This window comes from Cetorhinus maximus, chromosome 18, assembly GCF_964194155.1.
Source record: "Cetorhinus maximus chromosome 18, sCetMax3.hap1.1, whole genome shotgun sequence".
NCBI lineage: Eukaryota > Metazoa > Chordata > Chondrichthyes > Lamniformes > Cetorhinidae > Cetorhinus > Cetorhinus maximus.
Window position 1 is genome coordinate 4,646,802 of NC_135896.1, and position 24,100 is coordinate 4,670,901.

Consider the following 24,100-nt stretch of genomic DNA (forward strand, 5'->3'; position numbering starts at 1 on the left):
AATGTTTCCTGCAGCACCATATTTAAAGCTTGCACAGCATTTACAGCTTTACTCACCTGTAGGGTGAGGGGGAAAGTTACCTGGATTCTTTGCACCAGGAGGCAGTCACACCTCTTAGGACAGGGTCTTCTGATTTGGTCAGTGGTCAGGGGCAGGAGAGTGTGACTGCGAGTGAGGCAGGTAAGGGGACTCAGAGGGCAGGAGCCCCAGCTTTTACAATTGCCCAACAGGTTTGAGGGTTTTTCAGCTTGTTTGGATGAGAGTGGGGGCTGCAGGGTGGATACGCTAACTGGCCATGGCACTTTGGTACAGGAAGCCATTCAAATGGGGGAAGCAAACAGGAATGTAGTGATAGAACGAGATAGTATAGTCAGAGGGATTGACACCATTCTCTTTAGCAAAGAACGTGAGTACAGATGGCTGTGTTGCCTGCCTGGTGCCAGGGTGGGACATCTGCTCAGGGCTGGAGAGGAATTTGCAGTGCGAGGGGGAGGACCCAGTCATTGTGGTCAATGTAGGTACCAATGACATAGGCAGGACAAAGAAGGAGGCTCTGCATAGTCATTATGAAGACCTGGGCACCAAATTAAGAAGCAGAACGTCAAAGGTCATAATCTCTGGATTATTTTTAAAAATTTCATTCATGGGACGTGAGCTTCGCTGGCTGGGCCAGCATTTATTGCCCATCCCTAATTGCCCTTGAGAAGGTGGTGGTGAGCTGCCTTCTTGAACCGCTGCAGTCCATGTGGTGTAGGTACACCTACAGTGCTGTTAGGGAGGTCCAGGATTTTGACCCAGTGACAGTGAAGGAATGGCGCTACATTTCCAAGTCAGGATGGTGTATGGCTTGGAGGGAAACTTCCAGGTGGCGGTGTTCCCATCTATCTACTGCCCTTGTCCTTCTAGGTGGTAGTGGTCAAGGGTTTGGAAAGTGCTGTCTAAGGAGCCTTGGTGAATTTCTGCAGTGCATCTGCAGTGTAGATGGTACACACTGCTGCTACTGCTCGTCGGTGGTGGAAGGGGTGAATGTTTGCTGATGTGGTGCCAATCAAGTGAACTGCTTTGTCCTGGACGGTGTCCAGCTTCTTCAGTGTTGTAGGAGCTGCGCTCATCCAGGCAAGTGGGGAGTATTCCATCATATTCCTGACTTGTGCCTTGTAGATGGTAGACAGGCTTTGGGGAGTCAGGAGATGAGTTACCTCGTCGCACGATTCCTAGCCTCTCACCTGTTCTTGTAGCCACAGTATTTATATGGCTAGTCCAGTTCAGTTTCTGGTCAGTCATAACCCCAGGATGTTGATAGTGTGGGATTCGGTGATTGTAATGCCATTGAACATCAAGGGGCGATGGTTGGATTCTCTCTTGTTGGAGATGGTCATTGCCTGACACTTGTGTGGCACGAATGTTGCCACTTGTCAGCCCAAGCCTGGATATTGTTCAGGTCTTTCTGCATTTGGGCATGGACTGCTTCAGTACCTGAGGAGTGGTGAATGTTGCTGAACATTGTGCAATCATCAGCGAACAACCCCACTTCTGACCTTATGATGGAAGGAAGGTTATTGATGAAGCAGCTGAAGATGGTTGGGCCTAGGATACTATGCTAAGGAACTCCTGCAGTGATGTCCTGGAGCTGAGATGACTGACCTCCAACAACCACAACCATCTTCCTTTCCTGATTCCCATTGACTTCAGTTTTGCTAGGACTCCTTAATGTCACACTCGGTCAAATGCTGCCTTGAGGCCAAGGGCAGACACTCTCACCTCGCCTCGGGAGTTCAGCTCTCTTGTCCATGTTTGAACCAAGGCTGTAATGAGGTCAGGAGCTGAGTGGCCCTGGCGGAACCCAAACTGGGCATCAGTGAGCAGGTTATTGCTAAGCAAGTGCCGCTTGATAGCACTGTTGATGACCCCTTCCATTACTTTACTGACCAACGAGAGTAGACTGATAGGGCGGTAATTGGACGGGTTGCATTTGTCCTGCTTTTTGTGTCCAGGACATACCTGGTCAATTTTCCACATAGCCTGGTAGATGCCTGTTGTAGCTGTACTGGAACAGCTTGGCTAGGGGCGCGACAAGTTCTGGAGCACAAGTCTTCAGTACTATTGCTGGAATGTTGTCAGGGCCTATAGCCTTTGCAGTATCCAATGCCTTCAGCCGTTTCTTGATATCATGTGGAGTAAATCGAATTGGTTGAAGACTGGCATCTGTGATGCTTGGGTCCTCCGGAGTAGGCCGAGATAGATCATCCACTCAGCACATCTGGCTGAAGATTGTTGCGAATCCTTCAGCCTTATATTTTGCACTGCTGTGCTGGGCTCCTCCATCATTGGGGATGGGGATATTTGTGGAACCACCTCCTCCAGTCAGTTGTTTAATTGTCCACCACCATTCACGACTAGATGTGGCAGGACTGCAGAGCTTAGGTCTGATCCGTCGGTTGTGGGATCACTGAGCTCTGTCTATCACTTGCTGCTTATGCTGTTTGGCATGCAAGTAGTCCTGTTTTATAGCTTCACCAGGTTGACACCTCATTTTTAGGTATGCCTGGTGCTGCTCCTGGCATGCCCTCCTGCACTCTTCATTGAACCAGGATTGATCCCCTGGCTTGATGGTAATGGTAGAGTGGGGGATATGCCGGGCCATGAGGTTACAGATTGTGTTCGAGTATAATTCTGCTGCAGCTGATGGCCTACAGTGCCTCAGGGATGCCCAGTCTGGAGTTGCTAGATATGTTCAAAATCTATCCTATTTAGCACGGTGGTCATGCCACACAACACGATGGAGGGTATCCTCAATGTGAAGGCGGGACTTTGTTTCCATAATGACTGTGCGATGATACTGTCATGGACAGGTGCATCTGCGGCAGGCAGGTTGGTGAGGATGAGGTCAAGTATGTTTATCCCTCTTGTTGGTTCCCTCACAGACCCAGTCTAGCAGCTATGTCATTTAGGACTCGGCCAGCTTGGTCAGTAGTGGTGCTACCGAGCCACTCTTGGTGATGGACATTGAAGTCCCCCACCCAGAGAACATTCTGCGTCTTTGCCACCAAGTGCTTCCTCCAAGTGATGTTCAACATGGAGGGTTGTGCCGCCGCCTCTGTTGGGTCTGTCTTGCCGGTAGGACAGGACATACCCAGGGATGGTGATGGTGGAGTCTGGAACATTATCTGTAAGGTATGATTCCATGAGGATGACTGTGTCAGGCTGTTGCTTGACTAGTCTCTGAGACAGCTCCCCCAATTTTGGCACTCGCTTGACAGATGTTAGTAAAAAGGACTTTGTAGGGTCGACAGATTGCCGTTGTCGTTTCCGGTGCCTAGGTCGATGCCGGGTGGTCCGTCCTATTTCATTTCTTTTTTGTGTCTTTGTAGTGGCTTTGTTGCAACTGAGTGGCTTGCTAGGCCATTTTAGAGGGCATTTAAAAGTCAACCACATTGCTGTGGGTCTGGAGTCACATGTAGGCCAGACCAGGTAAGGACGTCCGATTTCCTTCCCTAAAGGACATTAGTGAACGAGATGGGTTTTTACAAGAATCGACAATGGTTTCATGGTCATCATTGGACTTTTAATTCCAGATTTTTATTGAATTCAAATTCCACCATCTGCCGTGGCGGGATTCAAACCCAGGTGCCCAGAGTACCCTGGGTCTCTGGATTACTAGTCCAGCGACAATATCACTACGCCATTGCCTCCCCCATTAGCTGAGCCATGTGCAAATTGGCACAGGACAAATCAGATTAGGAAGTTGATTGTGTGGCTCAAAGACTGGGGTGGGAGAAGTGGCTTCCGGTTTGTGGGGCATTGGCACCAGTACTGGGGGAAGTGGGATCTGTATCATTGGTATGGTCTACACCTGAACCATGCTGGGACTGGTGTTCTTGCGAGCTGCATAACCAGGGAAGGGTAGAGGGTTTTAAACTAAATAGTGGAGGCAAGGGATCAAATTTGGAAAGATGTGGTAAATCAAAGAGCAGAGACAAGACAAAAGAAAAAGGCATTATTACGGGAAATGAAAAACAGACCGTGACAGGAAAGGATAGGGAGTACAAATCTAACAGTAAATCAACAGATTAAACTAGAGGTTATAAAAAGAGTAAAAGGATAAAACTAAAAGCTCTGTATCTGAATGCACATAGCATTTGAAACAAGACAGATGAACTGAGAGTGCACATAGAAATAATTATAATCTGATAGCCATATTGGAGACATGGTTGCAGAAGGACATGGATTGGGACCTGAATATTGAAGGGTACAGGATACATAGGAAGGACAGGAAGTGAGGAAAAGGTGGAGGGGTGGCTCTGTTAGTTAATGATGGTATTAGCACAATAGAGAGGAATGACCTAAGGGCAGGAAACCAGAATATGGAAACGGTTTGGGTAGGGATGAGAAATGGTAAAGATAAGAAGTCACTTGTGGGAGTTGTGTACAGGCTCCCTAACAGTACCACATGGTAGGGTTGAGCATAGAAGAAGAAATAATTGGAGCTTGTCAGGAGGCACGGCGATAATCATGGGAGATTTCGATTTATGCATAGACCGGAGAAGTCAGATGGGCAAAGATAGCCTAGATGAGGAGTACATTGAATGTTTTTGGGATAATTTCTTAGAACAGTATGTTCTGGAACCAACCAGAGAGAAGGCTAAGCTAGACCTGGTATTGTGCAATGAGATGGGAGTAATTAATGATCTCATAGTGAAGGCGCCCCTAGGTAGCAGCAACCATAATATAATTGAATTTACATTCAATTGAGGGAGAGAGGAACGGGTCCGAGACTATGTTTTTAAACTTAAATGAGGGCAATTATGGGGGCATGAAAGCTGAGCTGGCTAAAGTGAATTGATAAATTAGGTTAAGGGATAGGTCATTAGAGATGCAGTGGCTAATGTTTAAGGGGATATTTCAGAATGCACAGAATAGATATATTCCAACAAGTAAGAAAAAGTCCAAGGGACGATGGACACAACATCCATGGTTAACTAGAAAGGTTAAAAATAGTATTAAACTTAAAGAAAAAGCATATAATTGTGCAAATTTGGGTGTCAGGTCAGAAGATTGGACAGAATATAAGGAACAGCAAAGAATGATTAAAAGACTAACAAGGAGGAAAAAATTAGAGTATGAGAGAAAGATAGCCAGAAATATAAAAACAAATAGTAAGAGTTTTAATAAATATTTAAAACAGAAAAGAGTGAACGTTGGTCCTAAAGAAAGTGAGTCTAAGGAGATGGCAGATGAACTGGACAGGTATTTTGCATCAGTTTTCACCATAGAGGATACAAGTTACATCCCAGAAGCAGCTATAAGTCAGGAAATGGAAGTGGGGAAGTCAGGAAAATTACAGTCACCAGAGAAGTGGTACTGAGTAAATTGTTGGAGCTGTGGGCTGACAAGAGCCCGGATCCTGATTGACTTCATTCCAGGGTCTTAAAAGAAGTGTCTAGTGAGATAGTTGGTGCACTGGTTTTAATTTTCCAAAACTCCCTAGATTCAGGGAAGGTCCCATTAGATTGGAAAATAGCAAATGTAACTCCATTATTCAAAAAGGGAAGGAGACAGAAAGCGGGAAACTACAGGCCAGTTAGCTTAACATCTGTTGTAGGGAAAATGTTAGAAGCTTTTATTAAAGAAGTTATAGCAGGGCACATTGATGAACTCAAGGCCATCAGACAGTGTCAACATGGTTTCGTGAAAGGGAAATTGTGTTTAACAAACTTTTTGGAGTTCTTTGAGGAAGTAACATGTGCTATGGATAAAGGGGAACCGGTGGATGTACTGTACTTAGATTTCCAGAAGGCATTTGATAAGGTGCCACATCAAAGGTTATTGCAGAAAATGAAAGCTCATGGTACAGGGGGTAACATATTGGCATGGATAGATGATTGGCTGGCTATCAGGAAGCAGAGAGTAGGCATAAATGGGTCGCTTTCAGGTTGGCAAGATGTAACAAGTGGTGTGCCACAGGATCAGTGCTGGGACCTCAACTGTTTACAATTTATATAAATGACTTGGATTAAGGGATTGAAGGGAAGGTTGCCAAATTTGCTGATGACACAAGGATAGGTAGGAAAGTAAGTTGTGAAGAGGACATAAGGAGGCTACAAAAAGATATAGATAGGTTAAATGAATGGGCAAAGATCTGGCAAATGGAGTATAATGTGGGAAAATGTGAAATTGTCAATTTTGTCAGGAAGAATAAAAGAGAAGCATATTATCTAAATGGTGAGAGATTGCAGAGCTCTGAGGTGCAGAGGGAACTTGGTGTCCTAGTGCATGAATCACAAAAGGCTGGTATGCAGGTACGGCATCTAATTAGGAAAGCTAATAGAATGTTATCATTTATTGCGAGGGGAATTGAATACAAAAATAGGGAGTTTATGTTTCAGTTGTACAGGGCACTAGTAAGACCACATTTAGAGTACTGTGTACAGTATTGGTCAACTTATTTCAGGAAGCATGTAAATGCATTGGAAGCAGTTCAGAGAAGGTTCACCAGATTAATACCTGGAATGGGTGGGTTGGCTTATGAGGAAAGGTTGGACAGACTAGGCTTGTATCTGCTGGAGTTGAAAAGAGTAAGGCGACTTGATTGAAACATATAAGTTCCTGAAGGGTCTTGACAGGGTGAATGTAGAGAGGATGTTTCCTCTTGTGGACGAATCTAGAACTAGGGGTCACTGTTTAAAAATAAGGGGTCGCCCACTTAAAACAGGGATGAGGCGAAGTTTTTTTCACTCAGAGTGAGTCTTTGGAACTCTCTTCCTGAAAAAGCGGTGGAAGCAGAGTCTTTGAATATTTTTAAGGCAGGGGTGGATAGATTCTTGGTAAGCAAGGGAGTGATAGGTTATCGGGGGTAGGTGGGATGCAGATTTCAGATTACTATCGGATCAGCCATGATCTTATTAAATGTGGAGGAAGCTCGAGGCTGTATGAACTTTAAAGCAACCATGGACAACAAATCACCATTACCAGGCCAACTTGGACTCACCCAGGGGCCAGACAAAACGCATAATTGGGGAATTGCACACTAACAGGAGAGAGAGCACATCCTGAGTGGGGCACAGCCAGAGTGGGTATTCAGAATTTGATGCAAAGCGGGAATTCGGTGCATGGGGACAAGGTGCTCTTTGCATTTTTTCCTTGCTACCCAACTTCTTAAATCTTCAGAGCGTGCTGCAGCAGGAGGCTACAAGGGAAGGGAATCACTGGTAAGTAGCGGGTAATGTATTTACTACTTAATCGCTTATAGTTTAAGGTCGTCTTGTGATTTACAGTTTGTATATTCTACAGCAGTGAGGATCAGGAAAGAAGGGCCCTAGAGTAATTGACTTAAAAGGTTTAATTTAAAGGGATAAGTCATGTCAGGAGCGCTCAAATCCGTGGTGTGCTCCTCGTGTTCCATGTGGGAAGCCGGGGACATTTCCAGTGCCCGGGACCAGCATGTGTGCAGGAAGTGTGTCCAGCTGCAGCTCCTGGAAGCTTGGGTTTCAGAGCTGGAATGGCGGCTGGGGACACTGTGGAGCATCCGCGAGTCTGAGAGCATCGTGGAGAGGTGGTCACACCGCAGATGAAGGGACTTGAGGAAGGAAGGGAATGGGTCACCATTAGGCAGTCCAAGAGAAACAGGCAGATAGTTCAGGAGTCCCCTGGGGTCCCGCTCACAAATCGGTATCCCATTTTGGAGGCTGATGAGGGCGCTGGTTCCTCCAGGGAGTACGGACAGAGCCTAGCTTCTGGCACCACGAGCAGCCTGTCTGTACAGGAGGGAAGGAAGGGAGGAAAAGCAATAGTAATAGGGGATTCTATAGTCAGGGGAACAGATAGGCGCTACTGTGGCCGTCAACGTGACTCCAGGATGGTATGTTGCCTCCCTGGTGCCAGGGTCTGGGATGTCACTGAACGACTGCAGGGCATCCTGAAGGAGGAGGGTGATAAGGCAGAGGTCATGGTACATGTTGGTACCAATGACATAGGTAGAAAGAGTGATGAGGTCTTGCATCAAGAATTCAGGGAGTTAGGAAGTAGAATAAAAAGCAAGACCTCTCAGGTTGTAATCTCTGGATTACTCCCAGTGCCACGTGCTAGCGAGCTCAGAAATAGGAGAATAGTGCAGATGAATACGTGGCTTAAGAGTTGGTGCAGGAGGGAGGGTTTTAGATTCCTGGATCACTGCGACCGTTTCTGGGGAAGGTGGGACCTGTACAAGTGGGACGGTCTACATCTGAACCAGAGTGGGACTAACATCCTTGCGGGCAGGTTTGCTAGTGCTGTTGGGAGGACTTTAAACTAATTCGGCAGGGAGAGGGGAGACAGAATGTTAGCAGAATAGGGACACATCATAATACAGTAAAACAACCAAGTCAGAGGGAGTACAGCTACAATAAGCTTCAAGGGAGTAAGGCAAGGCTGGATGGGCTCTACTTTAATGCCAGGAATATTACAGGTAAAACGGATGAGTTAAGGGTGAGGATTGACACATGGAATTGTGATATAGTAGCAATCACTGAGACGTGGTTGAGGGAAGGGCAGGATTGGCAGCTCAACACTCTGAGATTATAGAATCTTCAGGCGAGATAGGGGAGGGGGTAAAAGAGGAGGAGGCATTGCATTATTAGTTAAGGAGTCAGTTACTGCAGTAAGGAGAGATGATATCTTGGAGGGGGCATCGAATGAAGCTTTGTGGGTAGAGCTTAGGAATAAAATAGGGGCAACCACATTATTAGGTGTTTATTATAGACCCCCAGATAGTCAGCGGGAAATTGAGGAGCAAATATGCGCACAATTTGTGGAGGTGTGTAAAAACAATAACAATAGGGTAATTATATTAGGTGATTTCAACTTTCCCAACATTAATTGGAATAGACATAGTGTTAAGGGCTTGGATGGAGTGGATTTCTTGAAATGTGTACAGGAGAACTTTTTAGGTCAATATGTAGAGGGTCCAACAAGGGACGGTGCATTACTGGACCTGATTCTGGGGAATGAAGCCGGACAGGCGGCTGAGGTGGTGGTGGGCGAGCATTTTAGCGATAGTGACCACAACATGGTACAGTTTAAGTTTGCTATGGACAAAGAAATCGCCAAGTTGCAAAAAAATGTTTTGGATTGGGGGAGAGTGGATTTTAGTAAAATAATGCAGGATCTGGCTAAGGTAGACTGGGAACAGTTACTTGTGGGGAAATCTACAGAGGAACAGTGGGGGGTGTTCAAAAAGGAAATGGGGAGGGTACAGGCTCAACATCTACCCTCGAGGGTGATAGGAAGGAGTAATAAGCCCAGAGAACCATGGATGACCAGAGATTTCAGGTTACAGTGAGAAGGAAAAGAGAAGCTTTTAGCAGGTACAAGGGAAGCAAATCAGCAGAGGCATTAGTGGAGTACAGACAGTGCAGGGTGGAGCTTAAGAAAGCAATTAGGAGAGCAAAGAGGGGATATGAGAAAGCTCTGGATGGTAAAAGTAGGGAAAATCCCAAGATATTCTATAAGTATATCAATGGGAAGAGGATAACCAGGGAATGATTAGGGCCCATAAAAGACCAAAGGGGCAATCTATGGGTGGTGCCAGCGGACATCGCTAGAGTGTTGAATGAATACTTCACGTCCGTCTTCACCCAAGAGAATGAGGAAGAAGGTATCGAACTCAGGGAGAGAGACTGCGAGGTTCTTAAGCAAATTGATATAGGGAGTGACAAGGTATTGGAGGTGTTGGCAGGCTTAAAAATGGACAAATCTCCAGGTCCGGATGATTTGTGTCCCAGACTGCTGAGGGAGGCAAGGAAGGAGATCGCAGGGGCTATGACCCAAATTTTTAATTCCTCTCTGGCTACAGGGGAGGTGCCAGAGGACTGGAGAACAGCTAATGTGGTTTCGCTATTTAAGAAGAGTTGTAGAGATAAGCCAGGGAACTACACCAGTGAGTCTCACGTCAGTGGGAGGGAAACTATTGAAGAAAGTTCTGAAGGAGAGTATCTATCTCCACTTGGAGAGGCAAGGTTTGATCAGGGATAGTCAGCATGGCTTTGTCAGAGGGAGGTCATGCCTAACAAATTTGATTGAATTTTTTGAGGAGGTGACCAGGTGTGTAGATGAGGGTAGTGCAGTTGATGTAGTTTATATGGATTTCAGCAAAGCCTTTGACAAGTTCCCACATGGGAGACTTATAAAGAAGGCAAATGCACATGGGATACAGGGTAATTTGATAAGGTGGATTCAAAATTGGCTTAGTTGTAGGAGGCAGAGGGTGATGACAGAAGGATGCTTTAGTGACTGGAAGCCAGTGTCCAGTGGCGCACCACAGGAATCTGTGCTGGGTCCCCTATTATTTGTCATTTATATAAACGACATAGATGACTATGTGGGTGGTTGGATTAGTAAGTTTGCGGATGACACAAAGATTGGCCGGGTGGTTAACAGTGAGGTTGAGTGCCTTGGGCTACAGGAAGATATAGATGGGATGGTCAAATGGGCAGATAAGTGGCAGATGGAATTTAACCCTGAAAAGTGTAAGGTGGTACACTTTGGAAGGAGTAATTTGACAAGGAAGTATTCAATGAATGGCATGACACTAGGAAGTTCTGAGGAACAAAGGGACCTTGGCGTGTGTGTCCATAGATCTCTGAAGGCAGAGGGGCACGTTAGTGGGGTGATGAAAAAGGCATATGGGACCTTGCCTTTATCAATCGAGGCATAGAGTACAAAAGTAGGGAGGTCATGTTGGAGTTGTATAGAACCTTAGTGAGGCCACAGCTGGAGTACTGTGTGTAGCTCAGGTCGCCACATTATCGGAAGGATGTGATTGCACTGGAGGAGGTGCAGAGGAGATTCACCAGGATGTTGCCTGGGATGAAACATTTAAGTTATGAAAAGAGGTTGGATAGACTTGGGTTGTTTTTGTTGGAGCAGAGAAGACTGAGGGGCGACCTGATCGAGGTGTACAAGATTATAAGGGGCATGGACAGGGTGGATAGGGAGCAGCTGTTCCCCTTAGTTGAAGGGTCAGTCACTAGGGGGCATAAGTTCAAGGTGAGGGGCAGGAGGTTTAGGGGGAATGTGAGGAAAAACTTTTTTATCCAGAGGGTGGTGATGGTCTGGAATGCACTGCCTGGGAGGTGGTGGAGGCGGGTTGCCTCACATCCTTTAAAAAGTACCTGGATGAGCACTTTGCACATCATAACATTCAAGGCTATGGGCCAAGTGCTGGTAAATGGGATTAGGTAGGTAGGTCAGGTGTTTCTCACATGTCGGTGCAGACTTGATGGGCTGAAGGGCCTCTTCTGCACTGTGTGATTCTGTGAATGGTGTTCCGGGATAGTCCCAGTTCTGAAGTCAAACGGGTCCATCTGTATCTATGTCGACCTAACACAACTCAACAAAGCAGGGGCAAGATAAGTCAACCCAATGTCCTCGGTGGAAGACAGGCTGACCAAGCTCTCCAAAAGTACAGTATTTTCAAAGTTAACAGTGGTTTCTGGCAACTTCCACTAGATGAGAAAGCCAGGTTGCTGACTACGTTTATCACCCCATTTTGCAAATTCTATTTCAACCACTTGCCATTCAGCATTAGCTTGGGACCCGAGATTTTTCAACGCATGATGTCAGCCATTTTGCAAGGCCTGGCAGATGCCATCTGCCATATGGATGATGGTTTGGTCCACAGCACAACTATGGAGGAACATGATAGGAGGCTCACAGCTGTCCTAGAATGCTTGCAGAAAGCAGGGAGACTTCAGGCCAAGAATGCTAGTTTGCCAAGATTTCTTTTCGGTTCTTAGGAAACATTGGCAGCAGCAAAACCATTACAGTAGACCCACAGAAAACAAAAGCTATCAGTGAGTTCCCAACCTCATCATCTATTCCAGACCTCCAGATATTCCTGGGCATGGTGAACCAGTTGGCAAAATTCCTACTCAATCTGATGCAGCTCACAGAACCCCTGTGATACTTTCTCAAAAAAGGCCAGGCATGGTGCTGGGATGCACACCAGGAGTACACGTTTGGCCCCATCAAAGCCACTCACCCGATTTCCTGACTCATTATGACCCATCCCTGCCCACCACTATAGCAGAGGATACCTTGTCCACAGGCCGAGGGGCAGTTTTATTTCAGGAACAACTGGATGGATGTTGCTGACCAGTATATTACACATCTAGAGGACTGTCAGACACAGAGGGCGGAATTTTCCATGCCCGCTGGCATCGGGCATGTATGGCGGCGTGAGCGGACAATATGGCGCGAAAGCCAAAAATCGATTTCATGACATTGTGAAACCAGTTTGCGATCGTCCGCTCAGCCTGTTGATGACGGGCCGTGTCTCCCGCCATCGGATGTCAGGAACCTCATTGTAAGGCCAGCCCTCTGGAATCATCCACCCCCACTGGTTCGTCTGCCCACGTCGGCATGATTGCACACCAACGTTTTTCACAACAGCATATATAAAGCATGCACTTGGCAGACTAAGCTTTGAGAGGAACTCAGGGGTGAGTGCACAGTAATGTTGCGCAGCGCTCATGCGGGTCACCTGTTGAACTTCAAGGCTTAGATGACTTTGGTGGTGGGGGGGCAAGGGTTGCCTTGCGGTTGAGGCAACTTGGGTATGGGGGATGGGTACAAGGGCCTCCTGCGATTGAGGTGCGTAGCAGGGGGAGGGCAAGGGCTGCCCTGCAGTTCAGGCATGTTTAGGGGGTGGTGCAAGGGCTGACCTGCGGTTAAAGGTAGTGCCCAAGCACGTGCAGGGTCGGGGGGAGGGAATCGGCCATGCATTAAGGAAACCTTGTATAAAGTGACCATTCCTCTGCAGCTGAGACAGTTCAGATGCAGGCACATTGACATGTGTGGAGTCGGGTCTCTGGCTTTATCTGCCCACTCAAGCAATGCAGAGGCATGAAAGTGCCACCGAGTGCTCCAGAGCTTTTCACCCTTTGGGCACAGATTGCAATCTAATGAGCGTTTTAGTGGACTGCAGAACAGTTGGACAACTGGGCACATTGTACCATCTCCTTGCTAAAGCTGGCCATGGAGCAGTCACTGGTGGAGGTGCTAACCGTCCCTTGCAATGTCATCATCCTGGTTTGGACCAGTCTCCCCCATGGTTCAAGCTAACAGTGCAGCCTTGCAGTGCGGGTTAGGAGAATGCTTGCACCTGAGCTGAGAGCACAGCATGCAGTCCAATGGGCAAAGCTGCCCCCAATCAGTTAGGTGGAATGAGGTGGAGATTTCTTTTTATTCATTCAAGGGATGTGGACTTCGCTGGCTGGGCCAGAATTTATTGCCTGTTCCTAGTTGCCCTTGAGAAGGCGGTGGTGAGCTAGCTTCTTGAACCGCTGCAGTCCAGGCAAGTGAATGGGGTTCAGGCCAGGCTGCAGGTGGAAGGGGTTCGGGCAGCCATGCAGCACACTAAACTCTGGCTATCCAAGTGGTGGCTAGCACTCTCTGGGATGCATTAAGAGGTCTTCAGACTTAACCAAGAGAGGTTCTTAGAACACCCTAGCTAACCCATGCGTCTCTCTTTTTCATCCTGCAGGAGGAGTACATAAGGAGCATGGAGCCTGGTGAACTAGCTGTATGCCTCATGGCGTATAGAGAGCAAAGATGATGGAGAACAGAGCAACTGAAGTGCCTGGCTGAGCAGAGGGAGGAGCAGCTCAGGAAGCAGGGGTGGCTGGTACCCCCATACACACCACCGAAGAGCCACAGGGAGCCGTCGTTGGTCAGCGCCTATCTAGACCCAGAGTCTATAGACGCTGCCTTTCATTCCTGAAGATGACCGAGAACCAGTGTCGCTGAAGACTGCGCATGTATAGAGAACTGGTCGCTTACATCTGCCAGCTACTGCAGGATTTGGTGCCACGGGGACATGGAGGGCATCCACTGCCAGTTGCCATGAAAGTGACCACACCACTCAATTTTTACATGAGTGGCTCCTTTCATGGATCCACAGGTAACCTCTGTGGGATATCAAAAGCCTCCACCCACAAATGCATCCATGAGGTCACGGAGGCCATCTTCGCAAGGGCACACAACTGAGTGCACTTTGTCCAGGACCGGGAGAGCCAGGATGCAAAAGTGATTGGATTTGCCCAGATCTCAGGTTTTCCACAGGTGCAGGGTGCAATCAACTGCACTTATATAGTGCTCAAATCTCCGTTGCAACAAGCGGTCAACTAGGGCTTCCATTTGCTGAGTGTACAACTGGTGTGCAACCACTACAAACCATCCTGCAGGTCTGTGCATGGTTTCCAGGAAGTGTCCATGACTCCTACATTCTCAGTCGGTCACAGATCCCTGATGTCCGCAAGGATCCACAGAGGCTACAGGGATGGTTCCTCGGGGACAAGGGCTACCCGCAGAGGACGTGGCTGATGACACCTACCGGCGGCCTCAGGCTGCAACAAATTGAAGGTATAATGAGGCCCATGCTGCAACTCGCAACTTGATAGAGCAGACCATTGGGATGATGAAAATGAGGTTCTGGTGCCTGGACTGGTCTGGTGGAGCCCTGCAACATAGTCCTCAGAGGGTGTCACGCATTGTCGTTGCCTGCTGCGCCCTTTACAACCTGGTGCTGCAACAGGGAGAAGAGCTGGGAAGAGCTGGCTGAAGAGGAGATGGAGGAGCTGGAGGTCTCCTCCAATGAGGAGGATGTCGACGGGGATGAGGGTGAAGAGGTCCTCGAAGGTGATGATGATGGCGATGAGGCCCTCACACTGGCCAGATGAGGCAGGCATGCTCGGGAGGCCCTCATAACTGCTAGATTTGTGGAGGATGATGACAAAATGCAGTGAGGAGACACCATTGATCCTCACATTGCATCCTCGAACGTTTGACTCTGGTCTGGCTTATGGCAGTGCACATACCCTCTGTGATAATGCTCCTGTCATGGAGATGAAATGGAGGCCCTAATAGCTGCTCGACTGCAGGAGAATGATGACGACATGCAGTGAGGACACTCCACAGATCTTCACATAGACTCTGAGAACATCTGACTCCTGTCTGGCTGAGGGCAACTCGCTTGTGCTCTGTGATCAGAGTCATATCATGGAGATGCAGCCATGAAACTTTAAAAGCACCTGATCCTTTGTCCGCCTTCAGTACCTGACCTCTTCAGGAGCACAGCGTCACTGGTCACAGATGCTGAATAGATGGGGGCCAGCCCCACCTCAAAGGTGCTGAGAATACACAGAGTATGTGTGACATGAACACTGCTCATCAGAACAAGGAGCCATAGGCAGGGAGACATTGTTGAGAGTTTATTTTCAGGGCAATGTCCTCCATGCTGCAGTCATGGGCTGGAAGCACTGAGAGGTGTGTATGCTGCTGCACTTTAAATATGGTGCCCAGTGTGATGCAGCAGTGAAGTGATGGCATGGGGTGGGGTGGGTGGGGGGGTTGGCAAACCGGTGTGTTTCCCGGGAATGCATAATTAATGCAGTTGGTTTGAGACGATATGGCGTGAGAAGCTGCCATTGCAGCCAGTGGGTAAAACATCATTTTTCCCACCTGTTACTGCACTTAGTGCAAATTTGGGACAATTCCACCCAGAGATACAGTATGCCATTATTGAAAAAGCTCTCGCAGTCACGTGATTACATTATCGGCCTGTAAGTCACCATTGAAACGGATCATGAGCCGTTGGTCTCACTGTTAGACACGAAGGAACTTGCAAAGAGGCCCCCTAGAATTCAGAGAATCCATTTGCATCTCATGAGATTCACGTATGAAACGGTATATGTTCAAGGGAAACATGAAACAACTACAGACATTCCATCCAGGGCCACGGTCAACCTCCCTGTGGCACATGATGTCAACCTGGCTGAGGAGCTCGAGTCGTACTCCCAATTGGTGAGGAGACACTGCCGGCTACCTCAGGGAAACTTCAGCAAATCCATGAGGAGCGAGATGAGAAGTGTGTCCATATCCGCTGTTACTGTCAACAAGGGTGGTCGCAGCAGAGGCCAGGCAGCAGTATCATGAAAATTTGGTTTGAACAGCAGAAACACTTTACCGTGATAGATAATCTGCTCGTATACAATGAGCGGTTGATCATTCCAGTCTGCCTTCAACTGGAGATCCTCCAAAAATTTCAAAAAGGCCACCCGGGAATTACAAAATGCAGAGCACATGCCCAATCTGCAGTATGGTGGCTGGACACATCAAGGCCCCATTGAAGAAATGATTGCAAATTGCCAGGTGTGTATGCTGCACAAGTTGGACCAGAGGGAGCCCCTCATCCTTACACAGTTCCCTATCAGGCTGCCGGAACAGTTGGTAATCAACTTATTCATCTTTAATGGCAATTCCTTCCTCATTGTGGTCGATTCCCAATGAATCGAGGTGCAGCAATAATACACAATGACCGCTGAAATGGTCGTGAAATCCTTGAAGGAAATGTTTGCAAGCCATGGCATCTCAGACGAGGGGGTGTCCGATAACAGCCTGCAATTCGCAAATGAACACTTCACCCAATTTGCCATTAGTTACAGCTTTTAACACAGTACCAGCTCCCCAAGGTATCCATAATTGAACGGTGACGTGGAAAGGGGCATCTGCACCATTGAAGCTCTTCTGACAAAGGACGACGACTTTCCTACTGCGTTTTTAACTTATAGATTCACCCAGCTGCAATGTGGGTTAGCCCCATCAGAGCTCCTGATGGACAGAAAACTCTGCACCCAACTGCAATTGCTGCCAAAGAAACTAATCCCAAGGTTGGCAGTCAAGGACTACCGAAACATTCCAGGCCAAGACAGTCCTATAGACAGCGGCAGGCTTCTGCCTACAATAGAAAGTACCGCACTAGAAACCTGCCACAGTTACACAAAGGGGACAGGGTGTGGATCAGGGACCTTGAAAGAGAGAATATCATTGTGGATCTGAAGGAATGCGGTCGATGGGCAATTATCTTGGTGGGGAGGTCCAGGAGAGTGATTGCCATTGAGAGAAGAGAATTTTCTTCTGGGGTCCAAAGGAGCACCTCCTACTCCTCCCAGCTGGCTAAAAGAAAGAAAAATATAATAAAATGAGGATCTCATAGGTTTCTACCAAGCTCTGCTCGGTAAGCATCGAAGGAAATATGGTTGCACTGTACAGGCCCTCGAGTTAAAATTGCAGTCAGGTTATGGTTAATGGTGCCAGCTCTGGATGGACATATTCCTGAAGATGCTATCACATGATCTCTTGTCTCCAACCACCCCATCCCATGTTTGCTCTATTGGTCGCCCATCCTCATGGCGCCTCATCTTCCAATGGCTAATTGGAACGCCAACAGGCTCTTCATTACCCAAGTAGGTGATTCTTAACTGTCAAACAGGCCTTTTTTGCCATCTCAGACATTTTATAATAAGCAAAAGTGTTTGAAGAAAACGTTTTTAAAAATCACCAAATTTTTAATATCCTAATGGTTTTTCTCCCAGGCGTTGCTCACTGTTGCTTTTTTGGGGATTAAGTTTTATTTCTGGAGATTCCAGGGCATTCCTGGACAGTTGGCAAACTCAGCCCCCATGGCATGGAGTCAGGAATTTTTCTGGGGCTGTTCCCAATCTATTAATTTAAGCTGCAGAACTGTGAATGAAGGTCCTAATACCACCCCCCATTTACCCATGGCAAGGTGAGAGCAGCTCTGGGGAGGGAACGGAAGGGGTGGGGTGTGAAATTCTGGCCTATAAAATAATGTTCAAAATGGTCAAAAACCAGTACCATTGGCACCAACACTACTGGAGTTCCATGTTCAGCTTTACAAGGCCAGTGCAGTCAGTATTAGGCATTTCCAAGTTTTACTGGTTTTTCCCTTCTAGATTTTGATGTCTCCTAAGACAGATCATATTTACACAAAGTTCATGACTAAATAAAGTGTGCACACGGGTATCGATCTCCTCACCTTTGACACGCTGGACACATGATTGGAAGCCGGAGTCAATCAGCCATTCACAGACCTCCTCCGTCGTCATTTTCTCCAATGACACAGACGCTCCTGAGACGTGAATGTCCTGGAACAGGTTTTGGGCAGTCAGAATTTCAGGAAGTTGGGAAAAAACGAATTTATATATATACCTTTCCCAACCTCAGAATGTCCCAAAATGTTAAACAACCAATGAAGCACGAAAGTTTATCTTTAGTACTGAGGCTGAGGAGCTGAGTGTGCAAAATGGAGGTGTTGTTGCACCACCTCTGATGGGGCATATTATTGCAGCATTGCAGGTTGACATTGGAACTGTCCATTATAAATGTGGGTATAAAAATATCAAATAGCAAAAATTGATGCTCATAATATTTTTAATATATTAACAGATTCAACACAGAGCTTCCTGGTGATACACTAGTTAAAAGACATTGCTCACTGTAGTACTAATCTCAGTTAGTTGACCTGAGACAAGACAAGAACCATGTTGCAGCAACTAAGATGCTGCCTTTCTCAATAAGGCACAGCTTATGCTGCCATGATATTCTTGCTAGAAAGTGAGCATGTGTGGCCATTCTGATGAGGACATGATCAGGCTTTGCTGTGATGCCCTTCAAAGCTGGTCAATTTCTTATACTGACACATCTAGATTGCGGACAGGAAGCAGCCAGAGCTTGGTTGGCAATCGTTGGATGATGATTTTTTTTTAATGCAGCAACAACTTATTTTATATAATGCCTTTAACGTAATAAAACCTCCAAAGACACTTCACAAGAGCGTTATAAAGCAAAATTAGACACTGACCCACAAAAGATTATTTTAGGACAGATGCTTGGTCAAAAAGGTAGGTTCTAAGGAGCTTCCTAAAGGATAAAAGAGAGATAAACAGTCGGAGATGTTCAGGGAGGGAATTCCAGAGCCAAGGATCCAGGCATCTGAAGGCACAGCATGGGAAAAATCAAGAGGTCAGAATTAGTTAAGTGCAGATACCCCAGAGAGTTGTGGGGCTGTATGAGATTACTGAGGTAGGGTGAGGCAATGTTATGGAGTGGTTTGAAAATAAATATGAGAATTTTAAAATCAAGCCTTTGCTTAACCGGGAGACAATGTAGATCAGGTAATGGGTGAACAGGACTTGGTGTGAGTTAGGACAGGGGCAACAGAATGTTGGATGTCCTCAAGTTTACCAAAGGTAGAATATGGAAGACCAGCTAGAGGTGTGTTGGAAAAGTCATGTCTAGAGGTAACAAAGATATCAGTGAGGGTTTCAGCAGCAGATGCTGAGACAGAGGTCAAGCCAAATGATGTCACTCAGGTGGAATTAGGCAATCTTAAGAGATGGTACAAATTATTATAATCGGGAATGCATTGTTTGAAAGGGTGGTGGAAGCAAATTTCATAGTAACATTCAGTAGGAAATTAGGAAAGAAAAAAATGAGGGGAGTGTGAGTAAAGAACTGGGTGGGGATGGGAGTAATCGGACATTCTTTCAAAGAGCTGGCATAGACACCATAGGCTAATTCCCTTTCCATACTGTATGATTCTACAAAAGAAAATTGCCCAAAACATCGCCTTTGGTCACACTGAGGGTCAGCTACAGCTAAGTGCAATCCTCTTACTATTTCACCATAGTTCCATTCTAGAGACAGTCACCTTATCAGCTCCTGATGCACTGAGCCTTTTGCTTAGTTTCTGATTCTCCAAATCTTCCTCTCCAATATCCTGGCTCTCGTTGCCTGCACAATAAATATATTAAACATCCACTATGTTTAATGGGCTGTTTGACATGCATGTTCCTTTAGTATCAGAATAAATACGTACTCTGTAAAAATGCCATGCCTCCACAGGCCATGGTGTCTCCCAAGTGAAGATAATTTTCCTCTTTGAGACATTGAGGTTGAACTATTAAGTACTTTCTCTTTGTGCACAAGCCTGATCACCAAATTAGTCAACTCCATCCAGAACAAGGGGGAATCATAATCTTAAAATAAGAACTGTGCCACTCAATGTCAAGAAGCACTTCTTCATATAAAGGATAGTGGAAATCTGGAACTCTCTTCACCCAAAAAACAGGTGAAGTGAGGGATCAATTGAAAATTGCAAGAGTATTTTATAACTTTTTAATGGGAAAGGGTATTAAAGGTTATGGAACACAGACAGCTAGATGGAGTTCAAATACAGGTCAACCATGATTTCACCGAATGACAGAACAGGCTGGAGAGGCTATGTTTCTATAAGTCTTTGTTCATCTGCTTTGTAATTAATGCAATGCTTGGCTACATTGAGTAACCTGGCCTTAATCAGTCTTAATCAGCCTTCTATCTAGTACCTGATAGCTCTTGTACTTACGAAAGTATTAATTGGCATTTTCCTGTCACATATCAAAGCAAAAATACTCTGGCAACATTTTCAGATTTTAAAATAGATTTTAAAAATCCATTCTCAGAATCTGGATGTTACTGGCAAAGTGATAATTTATTGGCCACCCCCAGTTGCCCTGAGAAGGTCATGGTGTTGCTGTGCCACTTTAGAAGGGACTGGAGACACATGTAGGGCTGGATTTTATGGCCCCTCGCTGGGTGTGCTTTTGGAGGGGGAAATGTAAAATTTGATGGGTGGCGAGCCTAGCGTCCTTCCCACCCATCCCCAATGCAGTCCCCACAGTGCAGCAGGCAGGTGGGCACCAAAATCAGCAGTCAGCCAGCATTTTTAAATAAATGAATAAATAATAGGCATTTGAGCTTGTTAACAAGCCAATCGACCTATTACGCAGCTCACGCCAATCTGATTGGCCAGCAGCTCTCAAGGGCAGAACTTCCTCTCAGCATGTTATTGCTGTGGGTTGGCCTTTTTTTTAATGTCAGTTGGTTCAGAATCGACTTTCGTAACGGTGGAGATGGGGGTGAGCAATATAACTTCCTGTAAAATTCAACCCATAGGCTCAAATTGGGTAAGGATGGAAGATTTCATTCTCTAAAGGACATTAATAAACCAGCATTAACAACAATGTGACAGCTTCTGGGTCACTTTCGCTGAAACCAGCTTTTATTTTGCAGATTTGCTTACACTGAATTTAAAGGGTTGAATTTTTGTCATGGTTGGATTGCGAATGGCCACACTTAGGGCTGGGTTTTCATGGTGTCTGGGAGGCTCTGTGGAGGGATGAAAATAGCAGCTCAGAACCCAATTCCTATTCCTAGGGTTTCTGATTTGCAGGAGTGCCTTTTAAGAGTGCAGGCTGGGTCAGGTCATGAGCCCGCATTCTGCATTCCCAACCTTGCCGAGTGTATTGAGCGGACAGGCACGTTCTAGTCCTCTGCAACAGCCAGTTTTTCTGAGAGTTGTGGTCCATAGCACCTGAGAGGTGTCGCAAACCAAAGTTTGGGAGAAGCAACCTTTTGAAAGGTAAATTGGAAAGGTCCTCTTCATGCCCCCTATGCCAAAGAATCCCCCCCGCCAAATGACCTCCATGGCCCCTCTAGCCCCATGTGCCAAGGTATGCCCCCAATCACCACCTATGGTCCCTCAAGTCCTCCATGCCCAGTCACCCACTACACACTGATTAGAAGCAATGAACCTTATAGCAACAATAGCAAAAAAGCTATTTGAAAAGTTATTCATTAATAGCATTCCACTTCCTTAAAAATAAAAAACCCTTTTTACTGCAGGCCAATAAAAGTGTCAATCATCTAGACCCCTTAAAGTATCAACAGCTGAAACTGCAAGTGCTTGAAACCTCTTTATCATATGTAAGTAAACATTGTGCAATTGACAGGTGAGATCAGGGAGCCAGAGATGTTAATTAAGCAATGCTTTCCCTGGGGCTGAGGTGTTTCAATACTCTAATGGATTTCTGGGCTCTCACGCCAGCCCAGAACACGTCTTGACAAGTGCGATGTGCAGAATTTGGGATTTACCATTAGGGCCTTGCTCACATTGCAGACATCTGATGAACAGAAGATGCTGGAGCCCTACAGCTACCGGACCCTGGAGGAACATGTGCATTGCATCTGGGTGGATTTTCATGAACATGGCTCCACTGTGAAGCAGCTCACGGAAGGTGGAATGTCACCATTGATTTCAGGGGTCTGCTTTGGGACACCAGGGTCTTGGCCATGGGCTGCTACAAATGATAGTCCAGAGGGTGGGGAGGAAGGTCTAGGTTTGACTGGGAGAGGAAGGTGTACCGCGGAATGAGGTTGGGAGCAGGGACAACAATGGTGTCGGCAGGGGAGTGAAGTTGGTGGGGGTGGGGTGGAAAGAGTATGGGGGAGGAGAAGGGTGTAACGGGGGAGAATGCAGCAACTGAGGAGGTAAGTGTAAGGAGGGAGGAAGGCGTAAGGAAGGAGTTTGGAGGGCGGCAGGAGCCCAGGAGAAGGAAGGAATCGAGAGAGAGGGAGGAATCCAGGGAAAGGAGGAAGGAGTTCGGGGGGAGGAAGGAGAAGGAGCCTAGGGGGAGGAAGGAGTCTGGTGGGGGAGGAAGGAATTCAGAGGCAGAAGGAGTCAGGGGGGAAGGCGTCCAGGGGGAGGAAGGAGTCCGGGGGGGGCAAGGGAGTTCGGTGGAGGAAGGAGTCCGGGGGTAGAAGAAGTAAAGGTGGAGGAAGGAGTAAGGGTGGAGGATGTCCAGATGAATGTACAAGGGAGTGGTATGTGAAGTCAATGACTGCCTCCTGGGTAGTGAAATGAGGGTAGGTGTGGTAGGAGGGAATGGCGAGTATGAGAGAGGGCAGAGTGAGCCGGTAGGGCGGGAGTGTGAGGGTGCGATGGTACCAGCAGAAGGGACAGTGAGGGTGGTTGGTGGGGACTCAGAAGCATACACAGACCCTGGGGGTAAGGAGGAGGTGGTCGGGGAGGTCAACATGGATGGGGGTGGGATTTTTGGGAAGATAGGGAACATGCATGTTCATCTGGACATCCTAGAAAGAAAAGGGTTCTGGTTAGAAGGTGATGGTGGGAAGGTGGAAGGTGATTCCGGGGGATCAACAGTGATGGTGGAAAGGAAATGGGTGACTGGGGGAGGGGAAAGGACGGGGCAGCTGAAACCATACTTTACAACCACCAAGCTTCTGAAATCGAAAGTGAGAGGAGTGTTGGGCGGGCACCGGTGCTGCACGAGAGAGCAGTATGTGGCCGGGGATGCAGATGGACAACTGAAAGAGAATCCCAGCAGGCAGCATTGAAAATGCTAGGGACATTGAGATGAGTGTGATGGAGGAAGGCTCTGTGTGGATGGGAGAAAGCTTGCATGAGGCTCCAAAAGGCCCTGCCACACACACAGTTCTCCCTCCAGAATCGCTCCTGGTCCAGCTTTGTCCAGCTGAACTGCTAGTGGGGGGGGGGGGGGGGGGTGGTGTTGGGGATATGGGGAGAGGACTCGCAAAGCCTGTAAATGAAACTGAAAGACATTGTTACACACTACTCAGTGAAAGTGAATATATTTTCAGATTATAAAGTGACAAAATGTGTTCACCCATGCAACCACTTGAGATCAGAAATTCTTAACTTTTCTAGGCCTACCACTTTTTCTAGGTGCTGCCCTGACATCCTCAGTAGAGGTGGAGACAGCCTGTGCAATGGTTGGCCCTGTTGCTTCTGATGGCTTTGGCATGGATCCTCTGGACAGCCAAGGCCTTGAGGGCCCCAGTTTGCTTTGGCTGTCCTCCTGTGGGCCAGCTGCTCCCTCTGCAGTGTCCGAGGATGAGGTTGAGGGGGGTCACAAGCAAAGGGGACTCGAAGGGAGAGGACAGCCTCTGAGGTTCCTGAGTGAATGACTCAGGGGTGTCCATCTGCCGCTACTCCTCACTTCGGGTGCCCAATGTCCCCAGTTTGACTCCTTGAGGGGAAGGAGCATCTGGAGGGACATCGAGGTGCCCCATTTCTCTCTTGCGTTGCCAGTGCAAGAACTCACCCAAAGCTGCCGCGATGGCATGCAGGTTTGCGCACATCTCCGTGTTCTGCTTGACCAGGGTCTCCACGGCGTCTGCCATCCTTCCCATGGAGACCACCATATGCACACATGTGGGCACCACTTCAGCAGAGAGCAGGTGGATGCACTCCTCCGACTCATGTGCCACTCTGTTGAGGGCTTCCGCCAGCTCTGCGTTATGTTCCCCCGCCTTTTGCTGACTCTCCATGATGAGTTGGAAGGCCGGATCCAGAGGCTCCTCATCTGACTTGGAATTCACAGACGCCTCTTCTTCAGCAGTG

General features: G+C 47.3%; 1 protein-coding gene across 1 annotated transcript in view; it reads right to left on the bottom strand.

The window, feature by feature from the left end:
* LOC144693548 (uncharacterized) overlaps positions 1–23,880 on the bottom strand; it is a 120,080-nt gene extending 96,200 nt beyond the window's left edge. Inside the window, exons 1-3 of the mRNA XM_078563392.1 lie at positions 23,802–23,880; positions 19,547–19,629; positions 17,873–17,981 (exon numbers count right to left, since the gene is read on the bottom strand). Coding sequence (XP_078419518.1) covers positions 17,873–17,981; positions 19,547–19,629; positions 23,802–23,880 — 271 coding nt within the window. The remainder of the gene's footprint in view (positions 1–17,872; positions 17,982–19,546; positions 19,630–23,801) is intronic.
* Between the last annotated feature and the right edge of the window lie 220 nt (positions 23,881–24,100).